Genomic DNA, 24,727 nt, shown 5'->3' on the forward strand with positions numbered 1-24,727 from the left:
TTCTGAAAAGGATGCTGAAAAGTTGGATCTAATATTTTTACATATTAGAAGAGCTCCCTTTTCAAAGTCAGTGGAATTTCTAGAGTTTGCATTATTTTTCCATTCTCTCAGTATACCTAAGGGCCATGGGATGGGGAAAAAAACTGTTGTGTACTTGTACAAAATTATGTGTTAAAGTCTTATTCAGGGAAGAATGCACAACAGCCTTCTGCTACCTGAGGGTTTATTTTCCTGTGCAGTTTAACAAACGTTTTCACAAGATACCCTCCCTTTCAAGCACAGATGCAGTCTCAGCGCAGATTTCCAGCACTGCTAGAAGAAGAGAAGCAAGCTGGCCATTCGAAGTGAATGTCTGATCAGACAGAAATGACTGTGAAGAGGAATTGTAATCAGGCATGGGAGTAAGAGCAAAGGAAGAACTTGGAAGATAAGGGGTAAGCAGACGTCCCTTAAGAGCCCAACAAACACTGAGGCCAGGCAGGAAGCAAGGCAGCCAGTTGGACACAATTGTTTTGGGTAAGATGAAGTATCAGAAAACATCTCAAGGCAAAAAAGATTAGCAAGATGAGCAGAGACCAGGACAGCAGCAGCAGAAGTAAGAGGAATATCTCACTGGTTGACTGCCAGAACTAATTTACTCAGACATAATAAAAGAGTTTGGAAATTAATTTTCAGAGAAATATATGTTTGCCAGCTCCATCATCTCATAACATGTCATACGGTCCAAACCAAGATCATTCTGCAGTGGTGCCTTGGTTGGACACTTGCTGAAGGCTGAGTTAACAAAGTGTGAGATGTCTGTAGCAAGTGACACCACTCTAAATGGTGAAAGAAACAATAAAGGGCAACAAGACTGATTTCTAGGATGGACGAATTCTTCTTAACAAGTTTTCCATACCTGGTATAGCTTTGTGTGTATTTTCCCAGTGTCATGTTTTTGGCTGGGATGGAGTTAATTTTCTTTGTAAAGGCTCATACGATGCCATGTTTTGGATTTTGATGAGAATAATGGTGATAACACACCAATGTTTTTAGCTGTTGTAGAGCAGTGCTTACATTAAGCCAAGGACTTTTCAGCTTCTCACGCTATCCTGCCAGCGAGGAGCTGGGGGTGAACAAGTAACTGGGAGGGGACAGGACCAGGACTGCTGCCCCAGACTGGCCAAAGGGACACCATATGATGCTGTGCTCAGCAATAAAAGCTGAGGTGAAAGAAGAAGGAGGAGGACATTCGGAGTGACGGCGTTTATCTTCCCGAGACACTGTTACATGTGATGAGCCCTGCTTTCCTGGAAGTATCTGAACACCTGCCTGCTGATGGGAAGTAGCAAGTGAATTCCTTGTTTTCCTTTGCTTGTGTGTGCAGCTTTTGCTTTGCTTCATATACTGTCTTTACCTCAACCAACGAGTTCTCACACTCTTACCTTTCTGATTCTCTCCCCTATCCCATCTAGGGAGAGCGAGCAAGCAGCTGTGCAATATCTAGCTGCCTGCCAGAGTTAAACCACAACACGTGAGTACTCTGGCATAGCAACTCATACTAATGTAGCCTTACACATAACTGTGAAAATGATTCAATGAGTTAAACAAACAGCATAGGGGAATAATCTTTGGTGCATCCTCGCTTTGAATGTTGTGTGCATTTCTGGACTCCGTAATATAAAGTGGGTATTAAGGTCCAGGGGATGGTAACAAAGCTGATAAAAGGGTTGGAGGGCATATCCTGTGAGGAGAAGCTGAGGACACTTGGGTTGTCTAATTACGAGAAGAGAATTCTGAGAGGTGACCTCATGGCACTCTGTGGCTTCCTGAGCAGGGGAAATGGAGCAGGAAAGGTCAGACTCTGCTCCCTGAATGCAAAGGAATGGCACAACGCTGCACCAGGGGAGGTTCAGACTGGACATTAGGAAAAACTGCTTTACTATAGGGGTGGTCAAACATAGGTACAGGCTTCCTGGAGAGGTGGTTTTGCCACAAGCCTGTCAGTGTTCAAAAGGCATATGGAAAATGCTCTCAATAAGATTCTTCAAGTTTTAGTTAGGCAAGAAGTGCTTAGGTAGTTGGATTTTATGATGACTGTATGTTACTTCCAATTGAAATATTCTATTCTATTCTATACTGCCTCTTTTGAGGTAGTAGAGTTATTCCAAATTAATAGTGGTATCTGAGAGCTGAAATTGACATATAAATTAATACACTAGTCATAATTTTCAGTTTTTCTGTCTTGCTGTAATCAAGAGTTGACTTCCATAATTATCTTCTGTGTGTGGGGAGCTTTGGTCCCCTTTGCTGTTTCCCAATGTTTCTGAAGTATTTGATACTTGTGTGGTTATGTGTGCTGTTGCAGTATTCACACTGTGAAGTGGTACTTTAAATATTCACTGGGAGAATAAAACGAACATGCTGTAAGTGATCACTTTAGGGAAATACCATTCAGTTATAATGAAGTATTCATTCACAAGGTTTCAATTTTGTTTGCATTTGGCATGTTATGAGGCTGACTGAACAGCCTCAGAGCAACAGCCAGAAACACGAAGTATATATCAATGTGGAGAGAGGGATGGGAAGAAAGTAACAGTTGGAAATTTGATTCATAAATGATCTTGTCTTACACATCCCCACAGCCCATACAATTCTGCAAATGCTTGCCCTTGTTTGTGTTCTGTTCCAGAGACAATATTCCTGCAATGCATTCATATGTGCATCAGCACCTCCAGTGTTGTTTCCAAACTAATATTAGGAAGTAATAAAACAGTAGCTCAGACATCATCTCATGAAACCCTATTCAGAACAGATTTAGTGGTCACAATGCAGAGATCTGCCACGGAACGACTATTTAAGCGCTCCCCCCAGTGTACTGCTTCCAGGGAAGAACTTTCCATACACAGGAAAATGTATGACAGATAGGAAGACTATAGGCAGATGCTGGCTTCTTAACTTCTCTATCATCTCACTTTATATGCAGGGATAAAGGAGGATTCTTTTTAGCATAGGCAATGACGAAAATACAGCTTTTTTCTTTTTCCACTTGGTATTTTCATGCTACTGGAAAGATAAGGTTCCATTTTTAAGAACTTAATTCTGGCCCAGATGTATTACCTTCCTTATCACAAAGGATCTGATGTTTTAAATTGCTATTTAACATTGCCGCGGACTAGATAAAAGCATGATAGCCTCCATGCTTCTAAATCAGACTGTCTCTTTAATTAAAAATCCACATACCACTATAATCACTAGCCTTTCTCCACAGGACTGATTTCCTGACACCTTCTTCCTGTTCTACTTTCCTGCAGTCAGGGATCTTACCCCCCAGTTTCATATTAATTGCACATTCAGCAGCAAAGCTGCATTGTGCATATGACGAGGTAAACTGTCATGCTACATTCCACTGAAATGCTACTCCATCTCAGCCATTCCATCAGCCCTATAAAAACTGATAGTCTGGAACTGGTCAGATACCATAATTTCTCACCTAAATGGATGGTGTTATGACTGTTTTGGAAATAGGTACCGGGTGAGGACAGAAGCATGAAGGTAACCTCTTCTTTCTACTTTTATTGGCCTTTTCTCCTCTCTCCCTTTGGGAAAACTGCTGAATGCACTGTGACCCAGAGCCAGACAGAGCCAGAGTTTGTAGCAAGCACTGCAACTGCAGAACCAGTGAAAAATACTACAATATTTTCCAAGGTCTTTTGGTTGCTTTTATTTGTTTCTCAAAATATTATATTTAAATTAAACAAAAATATCCCAATCCATTCTCTTCTCAGCTTATTTTAACATCAGATACGTGCCAGACAGAAAAACTGAATTTTAAAGAAAATCTCTTAGTGATTACTAACCAAACTAACATAGTTTTCAAACACAGTGTTGCCACACTCATGAAGTTCTTCACAGAACAAAGACAGATTCAAAGAAAGTTAAGCAATTGCAAATTGGAAACTAAAGAGAAAAATCTAAGAGAACAAACAAGTACATTCAAGAAACAGCAGCTTCTCTTTTCTTTTGCCACTATTAGAACGTATACCAGAACCTTTTCCATCTCACTGTTTGCTATAGCAACATTATATAACGTATTTACTTTTAAAAGTCAGTAAAGAATCAGGAAAGCATAGGAAGGTATGAATATTATGGAGCGCTTAAACAGATATGTTACTTCTGCATCCCTGTTCTACCATAGCCTTATGTGAATCAGAATAACCAATAAAACACCTTATTTTTAAGCTTTAGTCTGCAAACCACAACTAGCTTAAGTAGAATCATCCATATTTTTATATCCCTCCACCTTATTTTATTGATAATCTAGTATGTGAGTATGGTATAAAGAAAAACGACTGGTGTCTTATGCCTTAACAGCTGCTCTCGTTTTATACAAATAGCTTCCCAAATAGAATCGATCATAGACTAGGGTTACAGGTGTGTAGCTGTGTTGCTGACTAAACCAGAGGACTGAGTAGATTATAAAAACTTTTCTGTTCATTCTTTTAAAGCTCTGTTCTTCCTTCTTCCCTTTGGTGGGGAGGCACTAAGTTCTGACTTTCCTAAAACTGAGGTAAAAATGATATCGTCTGTTCTGAGGGTAGCAATTCAGCTTTGAGTGATCTGAGGTCTATAAGATAGACTGATTATGACAGAAGACGTAAGTCAGTGGTTTTTGTGACTCTAAAACCAATAAAATGGTGCTTTATTGATAGATATATGGGGATTGTTGTCTTCCTGAAGGCAAATTTTGTTGCTTAGAGTAAGGAGGCTATGCTTAGTTCTATGTGGCTATAGTATGTTAAAATAAGAGGTTTTCTTCAATACTTGTTTATAGTGATTTTGATGAGATAATTGACTATTAGCTAACCAAAAAGCTGTTAGAAAAGCTTTGAATGTTATTATTCAGTAGGTAGGATGCTAATGCTTATCTGAGCTGCTGCTTCTGACTAGGATGATATGTGTTCTACTTCAGTAGACATAATATTGAACTAAAGCAAGGGAAAAGCATTTTTTTTTCTTTTCCAGCAAGTTAGCTAATGCTCTTTCTCAGAGATCTATCAGAGGTAACAAATATTATTTTCTTTAGAAAAAAACAACAACAAACTCAGAAGAAGCTTGAAGTTTAGCTTACTTCTAATGTGGTTCTTAGAAGATACGGTGTCTTGCTAAAAACATTAATTTCCATAGTGATATAATACATAAAAGCTTTCTACTCTTAAACTGTATTGTAGGGCTAAAACCCTTCAAATTAGTCCTAAAAGAGATATGCAAGCTTTCTCAGAGATTGCTGACTTTGGGGCCTGCCTTTGCACCTCAAGAATGCACAGGGTTGTGAAAGGGAGGTTTGAAATCAAACTACCTAGCTGGCTACAATCTCATCACACTCTTGCTTTAAAATACAAACTCAAATTTTACTTTTAACCAGTGTGTTATGTGACCAAAGTGAAGAGGGGTGAATACAGGAAGAGGTGATTCAAGTATAAAGCCTTGTCTCTCCTTTAGACAATGCAGTCACAGAATCACAGAATTGTAGGGGTTGGAAGGGACCTCCAGAGATCATCGAGTCCAACCCCCCTGCCAAAGCAGGTTCCCTACAGTAGGTCGCACAGGTAGGCATCCAGGCAGGTCTTGAACATCTCCAGAGAAGGAGACTCCACCACCTCCCTGGGCAGCCTGTTCCAGTGCTCCGTCACCTCACTGTAAAGAAGTTCTTGCGCATGTTTGTGCGGAACTTCCTGTGCTGCAGTTTCTGGCCGTTTCCCCTTGTCCTGTCTCCACTGACCACTGAAAAGAGTCCGGCCTCACCATTCTGCCCCCCACACCTTAGATATTTATAGACCTGGATCAGGTCCCCTCTCAGTCTCCTTTTCTCAAGGCTGAACAGACCCAGTTCCCTCAGCCTTTCCTCATAGGGGAGATGCTCCAGGCCCTTCACCATCTTCGTGGCCCTCCGCTGGACTCTTTCCAAGAGATCCCTGTCTTTTTTGTACTGGGGAGCTCAGAACTGGACGCAGTACTCCAGATGAGGTCTTACCAGGGCAGAGTAGAGGGGGAGGATCACCTCCCTCAACCTGCTGGCCACGCTCTTTTTAATGCAGCCCAGGATGCCATTGGCCCTCTTGGCCACAAGGGCACACTGCTGGCTCATGGCAAACCTGTCGTCCACCAGGACGACAGCCAGTCTTGGCTCTTCTGTTGGGATAGAAGTTAGATTCTACACTATAAATTAAGGTGAAAAAAGCCAGGCACCTGGGCCCAAGACATTATATGTATTATGTATGCAAAGCCCTGATGCTTTGGTTTCCTTTTACTTTGATACCAATACCATTAATTGAAAGATACCTGCATTCTGTAAATGATGAGACTGAACACATGGGGGAGAAATGAGAACATATCTTCAGCTTCAAGAGCTGTTAAAGGCTTGCTTTTAAATGCAGAAATAAGAGCAAAGATGGAAGTATGTAACATGTAATGTCTCACAGAGTGTTACAATTGTAAGGGGGGAACATAAGACTGTATCCTAGGAGTGTGCTGATTACAGTAGCTATTTAGTTACTTAAGACTTCTTCAAAACTTCCATGAAATACTTCACGCAATGATCAAATCAGACTCTGTGTTTTTTGTTTTTTGTTTTTTTGTTTTGTTTTGTTTTGTTTTTAGCAGAAAGAGGGACAGCTAGAGAGTAGAGTAACACTTGATTTAATGAATGAACAAAAAGCAACTGTTGCCTGGATAAAACAAGTGCTAATCTTAACATATGAGAAGTGGCCTTAATGCAGGGAGGGAAACCAGACTCTTAGCTTAGTGTCTGGAACACAGTGGTGGACTACGAGAACAGATAGGAACAGGAAATCATGTAATCATGTCTAGGTCTTGCTTAGCCTGCTACTGGTGTTATCCAATCTAAAACACGGCCTCCCTGTCCTTCTTGTGCACCTTCTTGTGCACCTCCATATTCCAGCATAGTAACAATTATCATAGCTGCTTATTGCAGTTTTCTCTCTTTTTTTTTTTCTTTCTTTTTTTTTTTTAAATAACATAAAAGGAAGGGTGGGGAAGTTAATCTTTCATAATCCTGTCATATACAATAAAGCCAATGCACACTGGCAAAAACAAAAAAAAAGAAAGAAAAGAAAAAAAAAAAGAAAAAAAGAGTTGCTTTTCAGGCTTGTGTAGATGTACACTTCACAGACTGTACTTTTAAGATAAAATGTTTTATTGGTGGTGACAGGACTTTTCTGAGGTGAGTTTGGCAGAGATGCATGAAGAAGGTAATGCATAGGTGTTACTTTGTGCTAGATGAGACTTGTGTACTCTGTAAAGCTGATTCTTAGGTCAACCTTTTCTGTAAGACTCCATCTGTTGAGGTGAGGATGTAGAGAATGCCTTCCTAGACTTTGATCGATGAACCCCTGAGGCAGCTTATTCCCAGGGAAATCTTGTAGAACTCAGCAAGCCTTTTTTAATCCTTTTCAAATGTAACTGTTTATAACTTAAAGAACTGAACGTGGTAATTCAACACATCCAACTGGATGCTGTAAAACAAGTATGTTTCTGTTAAATCATAACTGTGTGTCTGTAACTCTATCGCTGACAACTCACAAACAGAATATGAACACACCAAGTGGCAGTGGATCTAGATGTCTTTACTGAATAGCAATTTTCCTCCCTTCAGGTTAGATGTGTAATGAAGATCTTGGAACAAGTGGATGTATGTTCTTGCTGAAGATGTCTCTTCCAAGCCAGCGTCATTGTCTTATTACTAATCCTCCTCCACCAGAATACATAAACAGCAAAAATAGTGGGTGTCAAACAAACCAACTTCAGTACTTACAGAGAGTGGTCATGAAAGCCATGTGGCGACACAACTTTTCCTGGCCATTTCATCAACCTGTAGACGCAGCAGCACTGAATCTTCCTGTAAGGACTGTTTCAGAAATAGAGTATTATCCCATGAAGTATTGCAGCATTTGTGAATTAATATTAGAAATCTACTTTAGCATGATAACTGCTTTAATCATTTCCAAGTACAAGAAAACTATGCTTTCTCTTGCTGAGTAATACTGAGTGCTGCATCTTTGTTCACTTTCCTTTCTGAGACTGTTGCAAATCAATATTTCTTCAAGGAATAAAAATGCTTACATGGGCCTTATAGAGCTTCCTGATTTTGGTAATCTGTGCTGTCTTTCTTCTAATTCCCCACTAATTGAAGTGTGTTTCTTAATACTGGGTATAGTGTTTTTTCTTTTCTTTTTGACTATTTTTTAAAATGGGAAGTTGCTAACCTCTTTCTAAATACTTTGTGATGAAAAAGCAGATCTGATCCTAAAATAAATAGGCAAATCTGGATCCAATTTGATGATTGTGATTTTTGCCATGTACAAAATCATTAGCACATTCCTGGACTGAACACAAGGTCTTGTGACAAGAAATCTTAATTTAGGTATCTTTATGCTCAAATATTGGATCACCCCAGCTTTTTCAGTCAAATGAAAACATCAATAATTGACATGGCATTCCAAGTATTTCAAATTACCTGGAAGGTACTGCTTATGGCAAATGAGTAGAAAGGTGTTAACACCGTGGTTTCTCCAATTCTTTATTTTCCAAACTAGGTATTTTTACTTCTCTCATGTCTGAGATTCATTGTACGTAATGTGCCATGAAACATAATGCAGTTTTTTCTCTTGCAATCTAATTTTTGTAATTGTGTCAGAATCATCATGTCCTAATATTCAAGAGATTTGCTGTGATTCTTTGAAAAACACAGGATTACTACAGTATTATAAAGAAACCTATGGACCTGAGCACAATTAAAAAGCGTCTGGAACATAATTACTACACAAAAGCTGCAGAATGCATTGATGACTTCAAAACTATGTTCCTGAACTGCTACATATATAACAAGGTAAGTGAAACTAACACCTCTTATTGGTAATCAATTGTAATGAACGCCAACAAGTCTAAATTAGTGGATACTTCTATCTACCTATAGAACTTGTCAATGTTTTCAACATTTCTTGAAGCTAGTTCCATTTGAAATGGGAGAGGGCTTTGCTGCTAGGTTTAACTGAAGACAGAGGTGACGCTTAACTTGCTGCTAACATCTGAATGCATAGTTATCATAACATGAGGGTTCTGCTGGCGAAACTTCAAGGTTTATTTTGCACAGCTTACAACACAGTGTAACAGCCAGACAAGTCCAAGGTTAGTTACTCTGAGGCATGCTTCTCTCCTTCATTAAGCTTAAGACAAACTAACTTAAGCTGAAGTGTGAGTATCTCCTTGAGCTTTGGCTATGCTTAAGTATCTTTAAGCTTTCTTCAGATCATAGGAATGAATAAAGGAATTGCAGCCCCGCTCCCTTTTCCCTTTGCTATGGGAAGCATGTGATTGTACAAGCAAATAGGACAGGGCAGGGTGGGGGAAAGGGGCTATTAGATAGGGAACAGGGATGACTAGTGTCTCTCTGATACAGGCGACATGTTGCTATCTGTTCAATGTAGACTACGGTTAGTTGAAAAAGTAGCACTTTATTACTGCAGCTTTTTCTCCTGCACTCTGAATGCTATCAACTATATTTTGCAGCCAGGTGATGACATTGTGTTTATGGCCCAAGAACTAGAAAAAGTGTTCATGCAGAAAATAGCACAAATGCCACCAGAAGAAATACTGATGCCCAACAAAGGAAAAAGAAAAGAAAAGCTGACAGAAGGTAATGGCTTTGTGCTGAATTGTTAACATTAGATAAAAGCTGGGAACAGAGAGTCCTCTGTAACTTGTCACAACTCAGCACAGGAGTAGTTGGGATGCTCTCTATCTTTCCCAGAATATACTGAACCAGTAACACTACTGCAAAGCTTTGGCAGATTCAGTGCAGCTGTAATGTTGTAAAGGAACTTTCTACTAATGAAATGTATTTAAGACGAGGGAAAAACACTCACCAGAATGAGAACTGACAACACCATCAGTAGTGCAATAGCATAGTTTTATATATGAAACAGTGCCCTTGACTGAATCATCATTCTTGTGGACAAGACATCTCAAACTAATGATGAAATTACGTAGTAGATACTACAAATTACATTGGGAAGCCTAATTAAAATGGTCCAGGAGATTAGCTTCAACTCATTACTCATCTTTGACCTCCTGTGTTGTCTTAATTGCTCTTGTAACCTGCTTCATTACCTTGACAAATGTTTCATTTGAACAAAATTCTTCTTTCAACACTGCCAGACAAATAAATTTATTAATAGAAGTGGACTATTTAGTGTCTTGAATTGTACATGCATCCCAGTGGATGAATTTGGAGGCCTTCAAGGTAGTCTCCCACATGGGCCTGGAACTGATGTCAGTTGCTGGATCTATGTTAGCTCTAATGAAAAGATGTTGCACCTTAATAGGAAGTAAGTGTTTGTTGAACAGGTATAAGCAGTTCCCAGAAATTTTGAGAAATGCATTGGAAACTGAGCAGGTCTTAAATTATGACAATTATACACTCATAAGTCAGTCTTTCTCATACTGAAGCTGTTTAAGACCACTTATATCCTTTACGTACACAAACATGCAACTTGTATGAATTTTGAAATGTTTTAAGGACTACAATTTCACGTGTATGCAGAATGATTTAGTATTTTCTCTGCAAGTACTTCTCTTTTCTTACAATATAGGGGGCTTAGCATGTTGTCTATTAAATCACTTCTCTGAGGTTAATCCGCAGTTTCCTTGATGCCAACTATCCATAACTTGACGCAGTGCTCTAGCTGAGATAGAGGAGTTGAGTAGAGGATAAAAAACATTGCTCTATATATCAAAGCTTTTATTTGTATTTATTACTTATATAGTTTGTGTGTGGAAGATGTATTATTTAAAACTGTCCACTATGATCAACTGCACTATTTAAGGCATAACTCAAAACTTTTTAAAAATAACCAGAACCTCAGCAGCCAAACAGTGGGACTTCATCTAAACAGAGAACAAGGCAGAAACAACCTGAAAGTGGTGAGCAGCCTACAGCAATAACTCAAGAGCTACAGAAGACCACACCACCTCCTTTGTCTGCAGCTCAGCTGACTACTTTAATGCCAGCTGCCATCCCTATCACAAAAGTAAGTTACCTCAAATAACTTTTGGAATGAAAGGTATTGAAATCACTGCTCCAGGCATGAACAGCAAGACCAAAAAAGTCATGTTTATTGCAGGATCTCTTCGAAACTTCTATTGTGACAGAGGATAATAAGAGATCTAATATATATTTTAGGTCTCTGTTAAATAACTGGGCTACTATTATTTCTAGAAAGCATGCAGAAATTGGAATGACTGCTTGGTAGATGTTCATTTTTTTATAAATATCAATTGAAGATTGTTTTTCCTCAAAGTAAACTAAAAAGCTCATTCTCGAAGTGTATTTCCACACTTTTGCAAGTTTTGCCTTGATGTAGGAATTCTTTCCTTGTGATCCAGATAAAGGTTTTAGTATTGAAATAAGATTTTTCTAAGTTCTATTCAAAAACTTCTCATGTTTTCAATTAAAGTGCTTGAGTTCCCAAAATAGCATATTAGTTGAAACACTAACTAGCTGGGAAAGGTGTTCATAGCTCACAAAAGCATTTGTTAATTGCTGTATGAATTGTATGTGGATGTCTGACACTTCTGATTAAATGAACAGGCTTGTATTGGCTTAGCTTTCTTTATCCATTTCCAACAAGGCACGTGTACTAGGTCCTCTTACAGTGTATATTTACATTTACTACAGATCTGAACACGAACGGACAAAGCAAGTTCACCTCCTCTAGACCAAATACCACTTGGGGTTTAAAAAAATTATAGACATAAATCGTTCTGCCAGTTTAACATAAACTACAGTAACTTTTTTTGCTTTCCATAGTAGTCACTTGAGTATTTCATAACCTATTGGTTTCTTTGAGTCTTCTCAATTGGCTAAAAGCTACCCACAACCTACTTCCCATTCTTTCCTTTAAACTTAAGAGTAAGCTTGATGTTGGCTCATAATGTCTTGCAGATTCTCAGTCTAAACTTGGGGAAATACTATGTTCTTTTGGTTTTGATACTTGTAGAATTCTTGACATTTCTTTTTTTTTTTTTTTTGTATGGTTTCAAAGCTGACCTCCCACTGTTCTGGATGTACATCTTTTAAACTTAAAGATTTCATTTTTCTAGACAAAAAAAGGCGTGAAAAGGAAGGCCGACACTACAACTCCTACTACTTCAATACTCACAACAAGCAGTGAATCTTCTGCAACATGTAATGAAAGAAAAACTTTTAAAACATGCAAAGGTGAAAATGAATGTATGATACCAAAGAAGATTCTGAAGAAAGGCTTACCAGATTCTCAGCAATCACCTAGAGTTCTTAAAAAGATTCAGTTGTCAAAACAACTAAAATATTGTAATGAAATTCTTAAAGAAATGTTCTCAAAGAAACATTCAGCATATGCATGGCCTTTCTTAAAATCTGCAGATGTTGTATCCTTCTCACTTGGTGAGAAAAAAGGGATCACCAAATGTCCTGCAGATTTGGGAACCATTAAAGTAAGTATGTTTTAGAGGGGATTGGACAACTTCTTCACTTAAATAACTTGTGTAATCATGTTGGATTTTAATAGCATTAGCTGAAAAAGTCATGAAAGCTGCTTTTCATTTGAAAGAAATAGTTTGAGAGAACAGCTGCTCTGCTCACTAAAAAGCAACTGTTTACTGAAGTTCTTCAGAGCCTCGTGGTGACTATGTACATACTGGCTAATCCACAAGCTAATAGCAGTAGTGCTGAGAATTACCTTTTTAATCAGGCTGCTAGTAAAGCATATTAAGTCTCTTTCAGTACGTGTGATGCTGTTGCTAGTGTTATATAAAACAAAATGTTTTATATTGCCTACTTCTGCTTCTGTCCAAACCCCTTCAACCCCTTTAGTGCCTAGAATCCTCAAGCACTGGATATGTGTGATACCTTTCACCTTTTCTGTGAAAATTAACCCTCCTCCAGGTGGATACTGGTGGTCAGTAGCCTACAAATTCTAGGCAGATCGCTCTAGGGCTGAGTTGGTTAGCCAATTTATACCAAGGCTATGGAGCCACTTTTAAAGTTAATGCCTAAACTTCTATTCACTTTCTTTCCCCCTAGAAAAAAATGGATAATTTTGAATATAGAGATATACAAGAATTTGCCACAGATGTTAGATTAATGTTCATGAATTGCTACAAACGTAATTCTCCAGACCATGAAGTGGTTGCCATGGCAAAAAAACTTCAGGTGAGTTATTACTGAAGTCAGATTTGAAATAGAAAAAGACTTGAGGATTTTCTTGGTCATTTAGGCCCTGATGTACCATCTGCTGTGATCAGCTCCTCTGATGTGTAGTTCTAGAAAACAAACAGGAGCTTCACAATGCTTTGAGAAATCTGAGATGTTTATTTGCTGTTCCTAAACAAAATCCTTTAGGATGTTTTTGAGACTCACTTTGCCAAAATTCCTGATGAACCAGCTACAAGTGTTCTTCTGCCACAGCATGCAAGAGAAATTACAAAAGCTTATTCCAGGGACAGCAGCAGTGATGACTCTTCAGAAGAAAAATCAACTGAAGACTTTAAAAAGGAGAGAACAGTGTACCTTGCAAAACTTCAGGAGCAGGTAACTACTAGGAGTCAACATCGTGATTGTAATGTCTCTGGTAGTGCCCTTGCAATTGTCTATTCTAAGGCTTAGCACCAAGAATCAGTGTTTACAGGACTCTACAGTCACCTGGATTTTGAAAAACTAAACTTGATTCTGTTTGGAAGTACTTCCAAACATTAACAATCTGCAAGTGCCTTAGCAAATACAAACTGTTTCTATTGAAATGTCATCTAGTGCTCTTGCCTAGCATTTTTTTTAGATAAGACATGTCTTTTGAGCAAAAATAAGACTGTTGCCATGATACCATGGATGACAGCATCCAGGTACTCCACACACAGAGTCATATGCTTCTGAATGGCATTTGCTTCATTTTATACGGCTAAAAAGCTCTCTTATGCTCAGTCTGTCAAGGTGTGTTAGCTCCTTTACATAGTCAGGAATATGCTTTTGAGACACATAAAAGCAAGTCATAAATTCTATGTTAGAAATCTTAGTATAAAATAAAATAAAGTTTTTTCAACTACTGCCAACAGCATGAATATCATGGCTGTGTCTTACTATCTAACAGTGTGATAGTTCTAATTTTTGCCTGACATAACAAGTCAAGCTGCTACTGTATCTATAATCCAGGGAGGGAGTAAGTTTTGGTTCTGCTAGTCAAATAAGGAACAACTTAGCGTTCATTTCTTCCCAGAGTAGGACATAAAACATGAATTCACGAATATTGGCCTGAAGATAACTAATTCTACAAGACAGCCTTCACCACAGTTAAGTATTTCAGTGTGGTTGAAAACTATATTCTCAGTCTAATTCCTCTTTATAATCTATTAGAGGTTTAAATAAACTTCCTATAAAGCTATGTCAACATGTGATACAAAACAGCTAGCTGGGAATAAAGTACCTTGGGTTTGCAGATTGAAGATGCCCATGCCCAGCCCAGCTAGCTCAATGCAGTAATCACATAAAGCATTTACATGCTTCCCAAATGCCTGAAATTGAAGAGAAGCCACTGGACAGTACTACAGTGAATTTCTTATTTTGCTATTTAGTTTTCACAGTTTGCTGGAAGATGCATGCTCTTAGACAAGCCTGCAAAAAAAAAAAAAAAAGTAGCTTTATTTTCTAAACATCTTGTCTGTGACTATTTTTATTTTTCTTAATAGACTAAGATGTTTAAAAAACAAGTCTTGTTTGGAGAGCAAACATTAATATCCATTATAAGCCAGAGATCTGATTTTTATATATAGAACCAGTTCACCATTCCTATTACATTACTTAAGACTCTCAGCTTTTTATTTTTCTTTTGATAGCTTAAAGCTGTTCACCAGCAGTTGCGGGCTTTGACCAGAGCATCCTTACCTAGATCAAAAAAGAAAAAAGAGAAGGCTAAGAAAGAAAAGGGGAAGAACAAGGAAAAAGCTAAAGCAAGCCTGATTCAAAAGAAGAAAGATCTAAAACACAAGAAATCTAAGAAAAAGCAGTCTTCAAACATGTAAGTGCGGGGGACTTGTGTGGGTGGAAAATTATTTTAAACTACAGTTACTGCAGTAAATTTCTTTTTGCAGTCAATCAAAGAAAACCATCCAGCAGGTCTTGTTGGCACATAAGTCAGAAGATGATGATGGTGCCAAGCCTATGACTTATGATGAAAAAAGGCAGTTGAGTTTGAACATAAATAAGCTGCCTGGAGATAAGCTTGGGAAAGTAGTCCATATAATACAATCAAGAGAACCATCACTGAGGAATTCTAGCCCTGATGAGATAGAAATAGACTTTGAAACTTTAAAGGCTTCAACACTCAGAGAATTAGAGAAATATGTGGCAACCTGTTTGAGGAAGAGACCAAGAAAGCAGCATGGTATGTAGAATAAATTATGTTTCAAAAGAACAAACAGATCAATTCTCTGTTTTGCTGAGGTGTTAACTTCTATCTCACACAGCCAAAAAAGCAATGAAGTCAAAAGAGCAGCTTCTTTCTGAGAGGAAACAAGAACTGGAGAAGAGACTACTGGATGTCAATGGTCAGATAAATCCAAAGAAAGAGAACTACAAATGTAACGTGAATTTCATTTATTTGCAACAAAAATCTTGAAGTGGCAATTTGGCCTGTGTACTGTTATGTAAATGGAGACTTTCTTCAGAATATTTAAGGTCTTAGACTTCTCTAGGTTTTAAGATTGCATTTGCTGCTGTGACACCATAGGAACAGGCAGCTACTTGTCCTGTATAAAACCTCTTCCTTATTTCTCCTATCTAATCCTTTAATAAAAGTAAAAATAACATTTTTCACTTTTGCAATAGAAGACATGACACAAACTTTACTAGCCCCACAACTGTCAGGCTATAGCTGATAGCCAACACTAAATAGAGAAAGCTAGTTGAATGACTTTAAAATATCCTAGAAATAAAAGCTACAAGAAGCAATTAAGTTATTAACATAATGTTGGGTGAAGATGGAGGAGGCAGGCTAGAAAATACTTTAAATTGGTATTTGGCTTCATTACAAGGGAGAACTGAAGCTAGCATTTAGCAAATGTGTGTCTAAGAAAATAGGTATATTGGTATAGGCTTCTTGTTTCCCAAGCTTCCACTGGAGAAACAACTTTGAGGAAAAGCTTTTTTGTCTGAACAAGATTGTAAACTAAGCTTAAGCTAACCCTGCGGATGTAAAACAGTCATACAGTGAGGAGGTGACAAAAGATAATTCTAGATTACACATAGTGTAGGAAAGAGGAGAACCAACTATAGCAAAGGCCTCAGTATGCAAACCTGGCAGCACTAATAAGCACAACCAGACTTAAGAGCAGGAAAAACTACGGTGGAAACCATGCTTGAATTGTGTCTTACAGTAGCACATATCTTAACCTAGTTTAGGCTTGTAAGTTGTGTGTTTGCAGCTATTAATTGGCTATTTCATTTACCCAAGCTCACTGCCAATAAATCTCTGTTCTATAAAGGTCTTGAATCTGATGGAAAGATGACAGGGTAATGGTAGAAGACTAGCAGTCATATGGGAAAACAGCCCTTATAAAGAAGATCCTAGGCTTGTAGATGGAGACCTACTGCAGGATGTTTCAACGTCTTCCTTTTTATTCTGCAGTTGAAAGTAATGCTGAGTCCAGTATTAGACCAAGCCGACTGAGTGAAAGCAGCAACACTAGCAGCTCCTCGGACACGAGCAGCAGCACTAGCAGTGCTTCCAGCTCCTCAGACAGCAGTGACTCTGAATCAGGTCAGAAAGCTTTCTTTTGTTTCTGTCTGGGCAGAATATCTGTCTTCCTAATTTGCACCTATTGCTCCAAATGCTTACCAAGGACTTAAATAATTCATACAGGTTTCTTCTATGTTGAGGACTCAATTCTAGTTGTTATTAAATGAATGTCTCACAATTGAGTTAAAAATGAATAACGAAACAACAGTGAAGAACTGCAGAAACTAAAATCTGTTAGAAAGAAGTCTGTGTGTCTGACAGAGACCTGACCACCAGGCTACAGCTTACTTCTGTGGGTTTTTGCATTGCCTCTCTCTTTTCTTTTTCTTTTTTTTTTAACTACTAATTGAAAGTTGAACTTTCAAAGGGACAAAATGGCCAACAATGCTGGCTGGAGTGCCAAAATCTGCCAAGGTGCTTAAGATTTCTCACATTTGTTCATGGTGTAGTGTGGTGCTGTAGCATCATGATGCTGGAATTACGCTTCTCTATGTGGAACACTTCTTATTCTTCCGGGGCAGAGTAGATCCTCCCCCACATTTGAGTGGTAGGCATCCGTATGAGGCAACAGTCTTAAGTTAGATGAATCCCACACATGCCCTTGAATGCAGAAAAGCAAATAGTGGAATCACGGAGGGTAGCAAAGATCTTGATCCTGCAGGGATTTGTATGTGCTAAATCTGGGAAAAGTTCCATAAAACATCAAACTGAAGTATGCAAGATAAGACCATTCCTTTCCATGTGGAGTTTGGCTCTTTGGGTACACACCCATCTTATGACTTGTACTTGTAAATAATGCTACATATGCAGTGACTTTCTTTTTTTCCCATTCCTCTCTTTCTGCCCACCTCACTGAATTTACAGTTACAGAAACATGCTCAGAACAGAGTGGAATGAGGCAAAACTGCCTAACTTCTTTGGAACAACCTAAGGTAAACTGACTGTTGTGGATATAACTTTTCATCTCAGTAGTTAATTGGTACATCCGACAGTATTGGGAAGTGCACAAGATAAGCAGGAAATAATGAACATAGCTTGAATACTACTTGCTCTGTAGGACTGACTCAGCAATGTAGAATCTACTTAATAAAGGTATATTTTGCTTTTTTATGGAAGATGAGTGTAAAAAACCCATTATGAATACTGGAAGTTCTCTGTTGGATGAAGGTGGGGAGAGGACAGAGAATGCTTCCTTCCTTCTCTGCCACCCACCAAAAGTCCTTACTAAAACTTAATAATTGACAACAAAACACAAAGTGATGATCTGGTGGGCTTCTATCAGACCAAAGCAGGGGATTTTACTCCACCGGGATTTGTCAACTAAACTCTCATGAAAGCCACACTACAAAAGGACTACTGCACCTGAAAAATGCTGTAAAGGGAGGGAGAGAGAGAATCAAACAATTATTAAATTAAGATTTTTATTTGAGCATATTAATTAGTGCCTTCTCTTCCCAGAGAACATCACTGTGCTTACAGAGAATGTCCTACAATGCTGTTCTGCAAGTACAGCCCTCATCTGTTGCTAGTAGCTTGCAAAACCATGGATCACCTGAACCACAGCTGTTGTCTCCCATTGTGCTACAGAAGCTTAAGCCTTTACAGAGTAAATCTCTTAAATCAGCAGAACAAAATGCTAAGTCTCCCTCAGGTAACAACTTTATGGCAAGAATCATGGCTATGTGAGTGAACCTTGAAGAAAGAAAGGTGGTAGAATTGGTGTTCACACTGCTCAGTAAGCTTATCTTGAAGTTTTGGAAGTTATTGGGTGAGTAATAGCGAAGGTTTTTACATGGTATGGACTAATTAGGAACATGGTATAAGCAAAAGTATGTCAAATAGGATATAGTTTTATTACTCTGGTGCTAAGACTGGGATAGAACACTATTAAAACAGAGAGGTTCATGCCTCCCTCCCTCAATGAAGAGAGCCAGCAACTGGAGGCAATGATGCCTTAATACACCTAAAGTTACAGGAAGTACTTCAAGGCAGGAGTTAAATGCTTAATTTTTTGCCATCATTGTTCAAGTTAACATATGAAGTACTTATTAGCTGCACTAGCACCACAGGCCTTCTGAACTGATCAGTTATCTAAACATATCAGCTATAAGTCACTATGAAATGTGATTAAGAAATTGTTTTCTTTCTCTTCAATCAGAAGGTCTCAATTCAGACACTCCTCAGTTGTTTAGTAAAAGACAGCTGGTAGTTGATAATCTGAAAAAAAAAAAATTAAAACCTAATAAAAAGAAGTCATAGCGCAGCTAGGTAGTTTTGCAGTTGGTAGCTACAAAGTAGCTAGGTAGCCTTTGTAGTTGGCACATTCACAGCTCTAAACAGTAAGATGCAGAACTGCAGTGTGTAGGTTCTGGGAAACCATTCACCTCTTCTTTCTCAGGTATGCTTGCAGGTGTATGTGCTTTGCAAGATACTTCAGTCAAGCAAATGCCTCAGACTGCTCGAAGGACAGATCAGCCTTTTGATATCCAGTGTACACAGGCTGTTCCAGAGGTGAATACATCTCTCCAATACATTATTTCAAATAATTATTTTAAGGCATATCTATTTCTTTAAATTAATGTAACACTCCAGTCTTGAGTCTGATGCAAAGAAAGCCACTTTAGAACAATAATAAAACATTTACCTAAAAGCCCACTAAATATGTGATTCTTATCCTTTAATAGGAACATGAATTCATTGGACACAATATAAAAAGGAAGAGTTTGGCATTGACTGAAGTGCATCAACTTTATAATGCACTATAAGACTCACTTATTCTCGTTTTCAGTGCTGAAGTTTAAATTCAGGTAGTCCTTGTAGTCATATATGTCAAAAGCTCACCTGTAAACCTACAGCTGTGCAGAGAGATGAACAATTCATACTGTGTGTTCTTGCTCTCTAGAAATATCAAGCTCCAGAAGCTTAACAAGAATCTAGAGGCTTTTTCTTTCTGTGAAATATTTAAACGCCATCTCCATGCTCTTGGAGAGCATGCTGCTTAGGAGGGCCTCTGCATAAAGAAGCTATTGATGTCATTGCCACAGCATGATCTCTTCTATCTTTGGATATTGAACTGTCTTTCTCAACATGGCTTTGAACACATTAATACATTATCATATAGCGAGAACTAACATGTTATCAGAGTATGTTTTGAAGTCTAATTTCTCTATTTCTCTTCTAGGTATCCAATACAACCTCCCCTGCTGATGATGCTGATGGGACTAAAACTGAAAAAACATTAGTTAATCTAGATGAAGTTCAAAGCAAGGCCAGTGAGAGAGCCGCTGATTCAATATCTATTAGCCAAGAGCAGAGTATGTACTGCCATAATCAGAACCAATTGTTTTAAAGGCTAGAAAGTTAAATGTCTATGAATCTGTCTTGAAGAAATAAAATGTTTAACACTTGTGCATGAATCAGTTGACAAAACACTTTCTTTTATTTGCTGTGTTTTTGGTGTGGGGTTGGTTTGTTTTTTTGTTTTGTTTTGTTAAGGAAAAAAATGTTACAGGTCCTTTCTCGTTCTGCGCTAAAATACAGAAAGCAAAATGACTTAGTACTGACTTCAGAAAGTTAACTAAAGATAGTTCAGTATTCCAGGAAGCTTGAGAGTGTTGATTGAACCTCCAGTCTGCACAGAATTCTGCTGGCCCTCGATTGTTTTCTGCTGATTCTCCAAGGGAGCTCATTCCCTAAGAGCACTTTATGCTTTTTGCGTAACTATCTCCAGTTTTGTGATGAGGATCTGATAGTAAAGTGATGTCAAGTAACTGCATAATAACTTCTTCTGTAGAAAACTTGAGGGAAAAAACAGAATGCATGTAGTTGAATTGAACTGCACCAACCTGTAGAAAAGTGGTTCCGTTCAGCTTGAATATTAGGAAATGCTACCAGTATTTGGGAGTGTTTTTGTCATTTTGAACCACGTGATTTAATTTTGAAAATTCTGTAGTGTGAATTAAGTCATTTTCTAGATTGACTAAACAAATTATTTTAATTTGAGGTAACAAAATCCACAAAGTCAACATGAATAAAAACCCCATTTTTATTCTTCCATCAGGTCATTGTAATACACCTAATGGTACAAAGACTCTAGAGACAAAATCCCAGAGTTTTCCAGAAAGGGTAGGTGCTGTCTTGTGAATTCATGTTTTCTAGAATTAAAATTAGAGAAGTGAACAGAAGGAACTGCATAAGAGCTCCAATTGCTACTGGTTATTAAACTGCTTTGCTAGAGAATTTCAACACTGATGAAAACATTGAAAAAATGTACTGAAGTCTGCTTAGATTGCTTTATTTGCTCAAATATTCTTAGAAAAGTGAAGAATTTTTTGTTGTAGGTTGTCTACACTAAGTTCCCTGAAAACAGTATTGTGCTAATGTAGGAACCAAGTAGAAAATGGGTAATTGAAGTGAAAAAAAACAACTTTAGTAGCTGTATTATTGCTACTTCCATGTTTCCTCCCAGCCCCTTTTTTTCTTTTGAATAATTTTAGGCCGCAGGAATTAAGAACATAGACTCCTGGGTAAGCTTGTGCAAAATGATGATGCTTCCAGCTCCAATAAAGTCATCTGCAGAGAGCTTCAAGCATTTCAGGAAAGTAGCCTTACAGAAGGCAGCTGGGCAAGCGCAGGAAAAAGAGAGGTTTGTAACAACATATGCTTAAACATCGATCTATTTTTTTGCTTACGTGTGTTCAATCTATGTGCGTGATCTATCATCTGGATAGTTGAATAATTTTGTGGGCTGAATTAAAGAAGAATTAGCTTTGGACTGCTTAGGCAATGCAATAGTTGTCTTTTTTGTTGGAGCACTCAGTTCCTCTGGCCATGACCAGAATTCATACCTGCACTCAATACATTACTTTTCTGTATCTACAGTCAAAAAAATCCCTATCTAATTGATATCCAAAGGGACAAGTAGGATAATCTTGAAGGATAGTCTTCAAGAAGTTGGTGCTAATGTAGCTAAAGTAGTGCTGCCAGTGTGAACTACTGTAGAAAGTAAAACTCACATTCAGAATGGTCTATCTGGAATCCTGCCATACAGGCAAGTAATGCTGGATCTTGCTTAAAGTCCTTCCCCTCCTAGAGGATCCTTGTTTAAGCACTACTGCTTTAGCAGAACTTGGTACAGATAATGGTACAGCCTACACCTAACAGTTGCAAAAGCATCCATCTCATTCAGCAAAGCTTTTCTTCCCCACTGGCATGCACTATAAGCAGCATCAGTTTCGGTTAGTTGCTTACATAATCTGACAGTCCCTCTTTGCACTCTTTCATATCTTCTATAAATACCTCTTTGTAAGTTTTCAGTGATTCGTATTTACTAGTGCATAAAAAGTTTTTTTCTGGTTAACTTCTGCATCATTTTTAACGCAAGAAAGGTATCTGTCAAGTGACATCAGAAATCCTTGTCTGAAGTTAGTGAAATAGAACTCAATTAGTTTAGAAGGATGAATTCGGAAGCAAAATGTCCAAACTAACAGAAAATTAATCATGTATGAAAGAATGTGACTTCAGTAAAAGTTTTGCATAGCATGCATACAAATCCTGTGTGCATATAGATTGGAAATAGAACACAAGCAGCCTTATCTTACTACCACATAAAAATTGTGTACACTGTACTTCTTGCAAAGAGAAATTATCATAACTCATAAAATGGAACCACGTACTATGTGCTAAGTTCGGATTTATTCGCAGAATTCTGTTGAGTTGCACAGCCTTGTTACAAAAGAAAATAAAAAGATTTCAAGCCTGTACTTGTTTCTCCTCCATTCTCTAAAGGGTCCCTAAAGGCGCAGGAGTGGATGCCATGGTAATGAAAGACTTTAAGCCCCCAAAAGAAGAGGATATGAGCAAACAATTGCCAGAAGCTCAGCAACACCCTCTTGTTCAGGACCGTAACTTGGCCAGAAAAATGGAACAAGAACGCAGGAGAGAAGCAGTAAGTTGCTGACTCTTTTTGGTTAATTTTGTTTCAATTCTAGTACACAACTGAGAGAAGAAATTCAGGTCCTTCAAAGTAAGAACCTGAACAAGTAAAAACAAGATAACTCTGCAATCTGAAGTTAGACCAGAAAATAAAATAGGATGATTAAATAAATCTGTAAGCGGCATAACAAAAGAAGTGCTCATATTATTCATACAATGTTACAATAATTGCATAACAAAATCAAATTATTAAGTAGGCAGAGATTCCCCTTTAAAAAGTCAAACCTCAAGTCTTTGCAAGCTGCTCATCCTCTTCAACATGCTAACATACAACATGTCAACAAAAGTGCGCCATACTGTAGTACTCTGAAATACCAACATGGAGCCTTTTAAAAACTAACTTACTGGTCTTATTGGTATAGATAATGAGTGCTCTTTAATTGCTATTATGCTTTAGGTTAAATGTTTCTAAACCAGTTCAATGTACAGTATTACGCAGTTTGGCTAAGATCATAATAGACCCAGATAAAATCTCCTGAAGCTTTCATCTTGCTCAGCACTTTTCAGAAAGGACTTGAACAGTATGCATAAGCAAATTTGTAAAAACACAGGAAGCATACACTTCTTTGGGAAGAAGCTTTGTAGGTTTTCATTAAATCTTAATATTTGTCCTGCATAGTATTCATTACTGCCTGACTGCTCTGAGAAATACACTGATTTGCTTTCTTGCAGATGGCTTGTACAATTGATATGAATTTGCAGAGTGATATTATGGCAACTTTTGAAGAAAACCTTGAATGAAAATGGTCGTTAATGTAGAACTTAACTTTGGTACTACTACTGACTATATGACTTTGCAAATATAATAGTTATGAGCTTAAACACTAAAATCACTTTAAAGAGCATGCAAGCTCCTGTAAAATGCTTGATGTGGAAAGCTTGCTCACTGGCATCTGAAGCATCACAAGATAGTTTTGTTTCTTGCTTATAACAGATATATGATCTAGTCTTCTATGCAGTGGGATACTGTTGTACTTCTGATTACAGTTCATATTTTGTGCTTACATATGCATGATTTTTTCTAATCCTTCAATCCATTTTTTCAGAAATGCTTCAGATTCTGTTATACAGTCCACAGCCAAATTCTCTTGGTTTTAGTAGTCAGTGCACTAAATGCACAACTACAGAAACTACTTCAACTCAAAGTCTTGCCAACTAAATGATTATTATTAAGACAGTCATTTGTTATCATATTTGAACAAAATCTGGGCTGTGACAAAAGATCTCATAACAATAATGATTTCTACAGAGTGTGTAACATTACTTGTGATCAGAAAACAGTACTTCCTGGAATTCTAATTTCAGTAGTAAATCTAACTCATTCGCAAATCCTATATACTTGCATGCCTTACAGACAAGTCGATCTTCTGTTTAATGTATTTTATGTTAACATCAGTGTGCAAGCATGTTTGCCAGATGGTTCTGATTTTTCATGGAAAGAAATTATCTAAAATACTCCTCATCTGGATCCAGTTTGAAGGCCTTTCTGTTTAATGCAAGATTTTAATAATGTTGAGATACTTATCTGAAGTAGAAACTAGTCTAAAAGATCTATATTCCTGTTGATTACATACAACTTTCTCAAACTAAGTATGGGATTAATTAGACATTTCTTTATAGAATTAATACCAAAATACAGCAAGCACTATGGAAATGTTGGAGGAAGAGTCCCGCTTAGGATAATCTGGTTTAGTGATCTCAAATTTTTTGGATCGTGTAGCCATCAGTAAAAAAAGAGCATGTACCAGGTATCCTTATACATTTATGAATTATGTACAACCATACAAATATTACATATCCTAAAAAACATACACAAAGATGGAAATTAAAGGATTAAATAAACGCTATTCTATTTTTTTCTTCTTTTGTTTATTAACAGTACCAAAAATAAATTTTCTTCCTGCACCTCA

The 24,727-nt window shown here is 37.7% G+C and overlaps 1 protein-coding gene across 2 annotated transcripts; it reads left to right on the forward strand.

The window, feature by feature from the left end:
• Positions 1–1,147: 1,147 nt before the first annotated feature.
• On the forward strand, positions 1,148–24,727 carry BRDT (bromodomain testis associated). 2 transcript variants are annotated; one of them, XM_048944728.1, is made up of 19 exons: positions 1,148–1,331; positions 7,655–7,899; positions 8,750–8,887; positions 9,568–9,694; positions 10,915–11,087; positions 12,160–12,531; positions 13,121–13,249; positions 13,439–13,627; positions 14,923–15,104; positions 15,178–15,470; positions 15,553–15,666; positions 16,713–16,844; positions 17,688–17,755; positions 18,282–18,474; positions 19,222–19,334; positions 20,005–20,137; positions 20,884–20,948; positions 21,320–21,468; positions 22,611–24,727. In XM_048944728.1, the coding sequence occupies exons 2-19, from the start codon at positions 7,660–7,662 to the stop codon at positions 22,780–22,782; spliced, it is 2,982 nt and encodes a 993-aa protein (XP_048800685.1). In that variant the 5' UTR covers positions 1,148–1,331; positions 7,655–7,659; the 3' UTR covers positions 22,783–24,727. The 2 variants fall into 2 exon arrangements, with proteins under 2 accessions (XP_048800685.1, XP_048800684.1); XM_048944727.1 differs by having other exon boundaries at positions 1,148–1,319; positions 7,654–7,899.

The sequence above is a fragment of the Lagopus muta genome, chromosome 5, assembly GCF_023343835.1.
Source record: "Lagopus muta isolate bLagMut1 chromosome 5, bLagMut1 primary, whole genome shotgun sequence".
Classification (NCBI taxonomy): domain Eukaryota; kingdom Metazoa; phylum Chordata; class Aves; order Galliformes; family Phasianidae; genus Lagopus; species Lagopus muta.

Bases quoted from the DNA above. Each gene is read 5' to 3' on its own strand.
- BRDT (XM_048944728.1), top strand. From the start codon at position 7,660: ATGTGTAATGAAGATCTTGGAACAAGTGGATGTATGTTCTTGCTGAAG. The intron at 18,475-19,221 runs GTAACAACTTTA...CTTCTTTCTCAG, and splicing joins AAATGCTAAGTCTCCCTCAG to GTATGCTTGCAGGTGTATGT. The intron at 19,335-20,004 runs GTGAATACATCT...TTTCTCTTCTAG, and splicing joins GTACACAGGCTGTTCCAGAG to GTATCCAATACAACCTCCCC.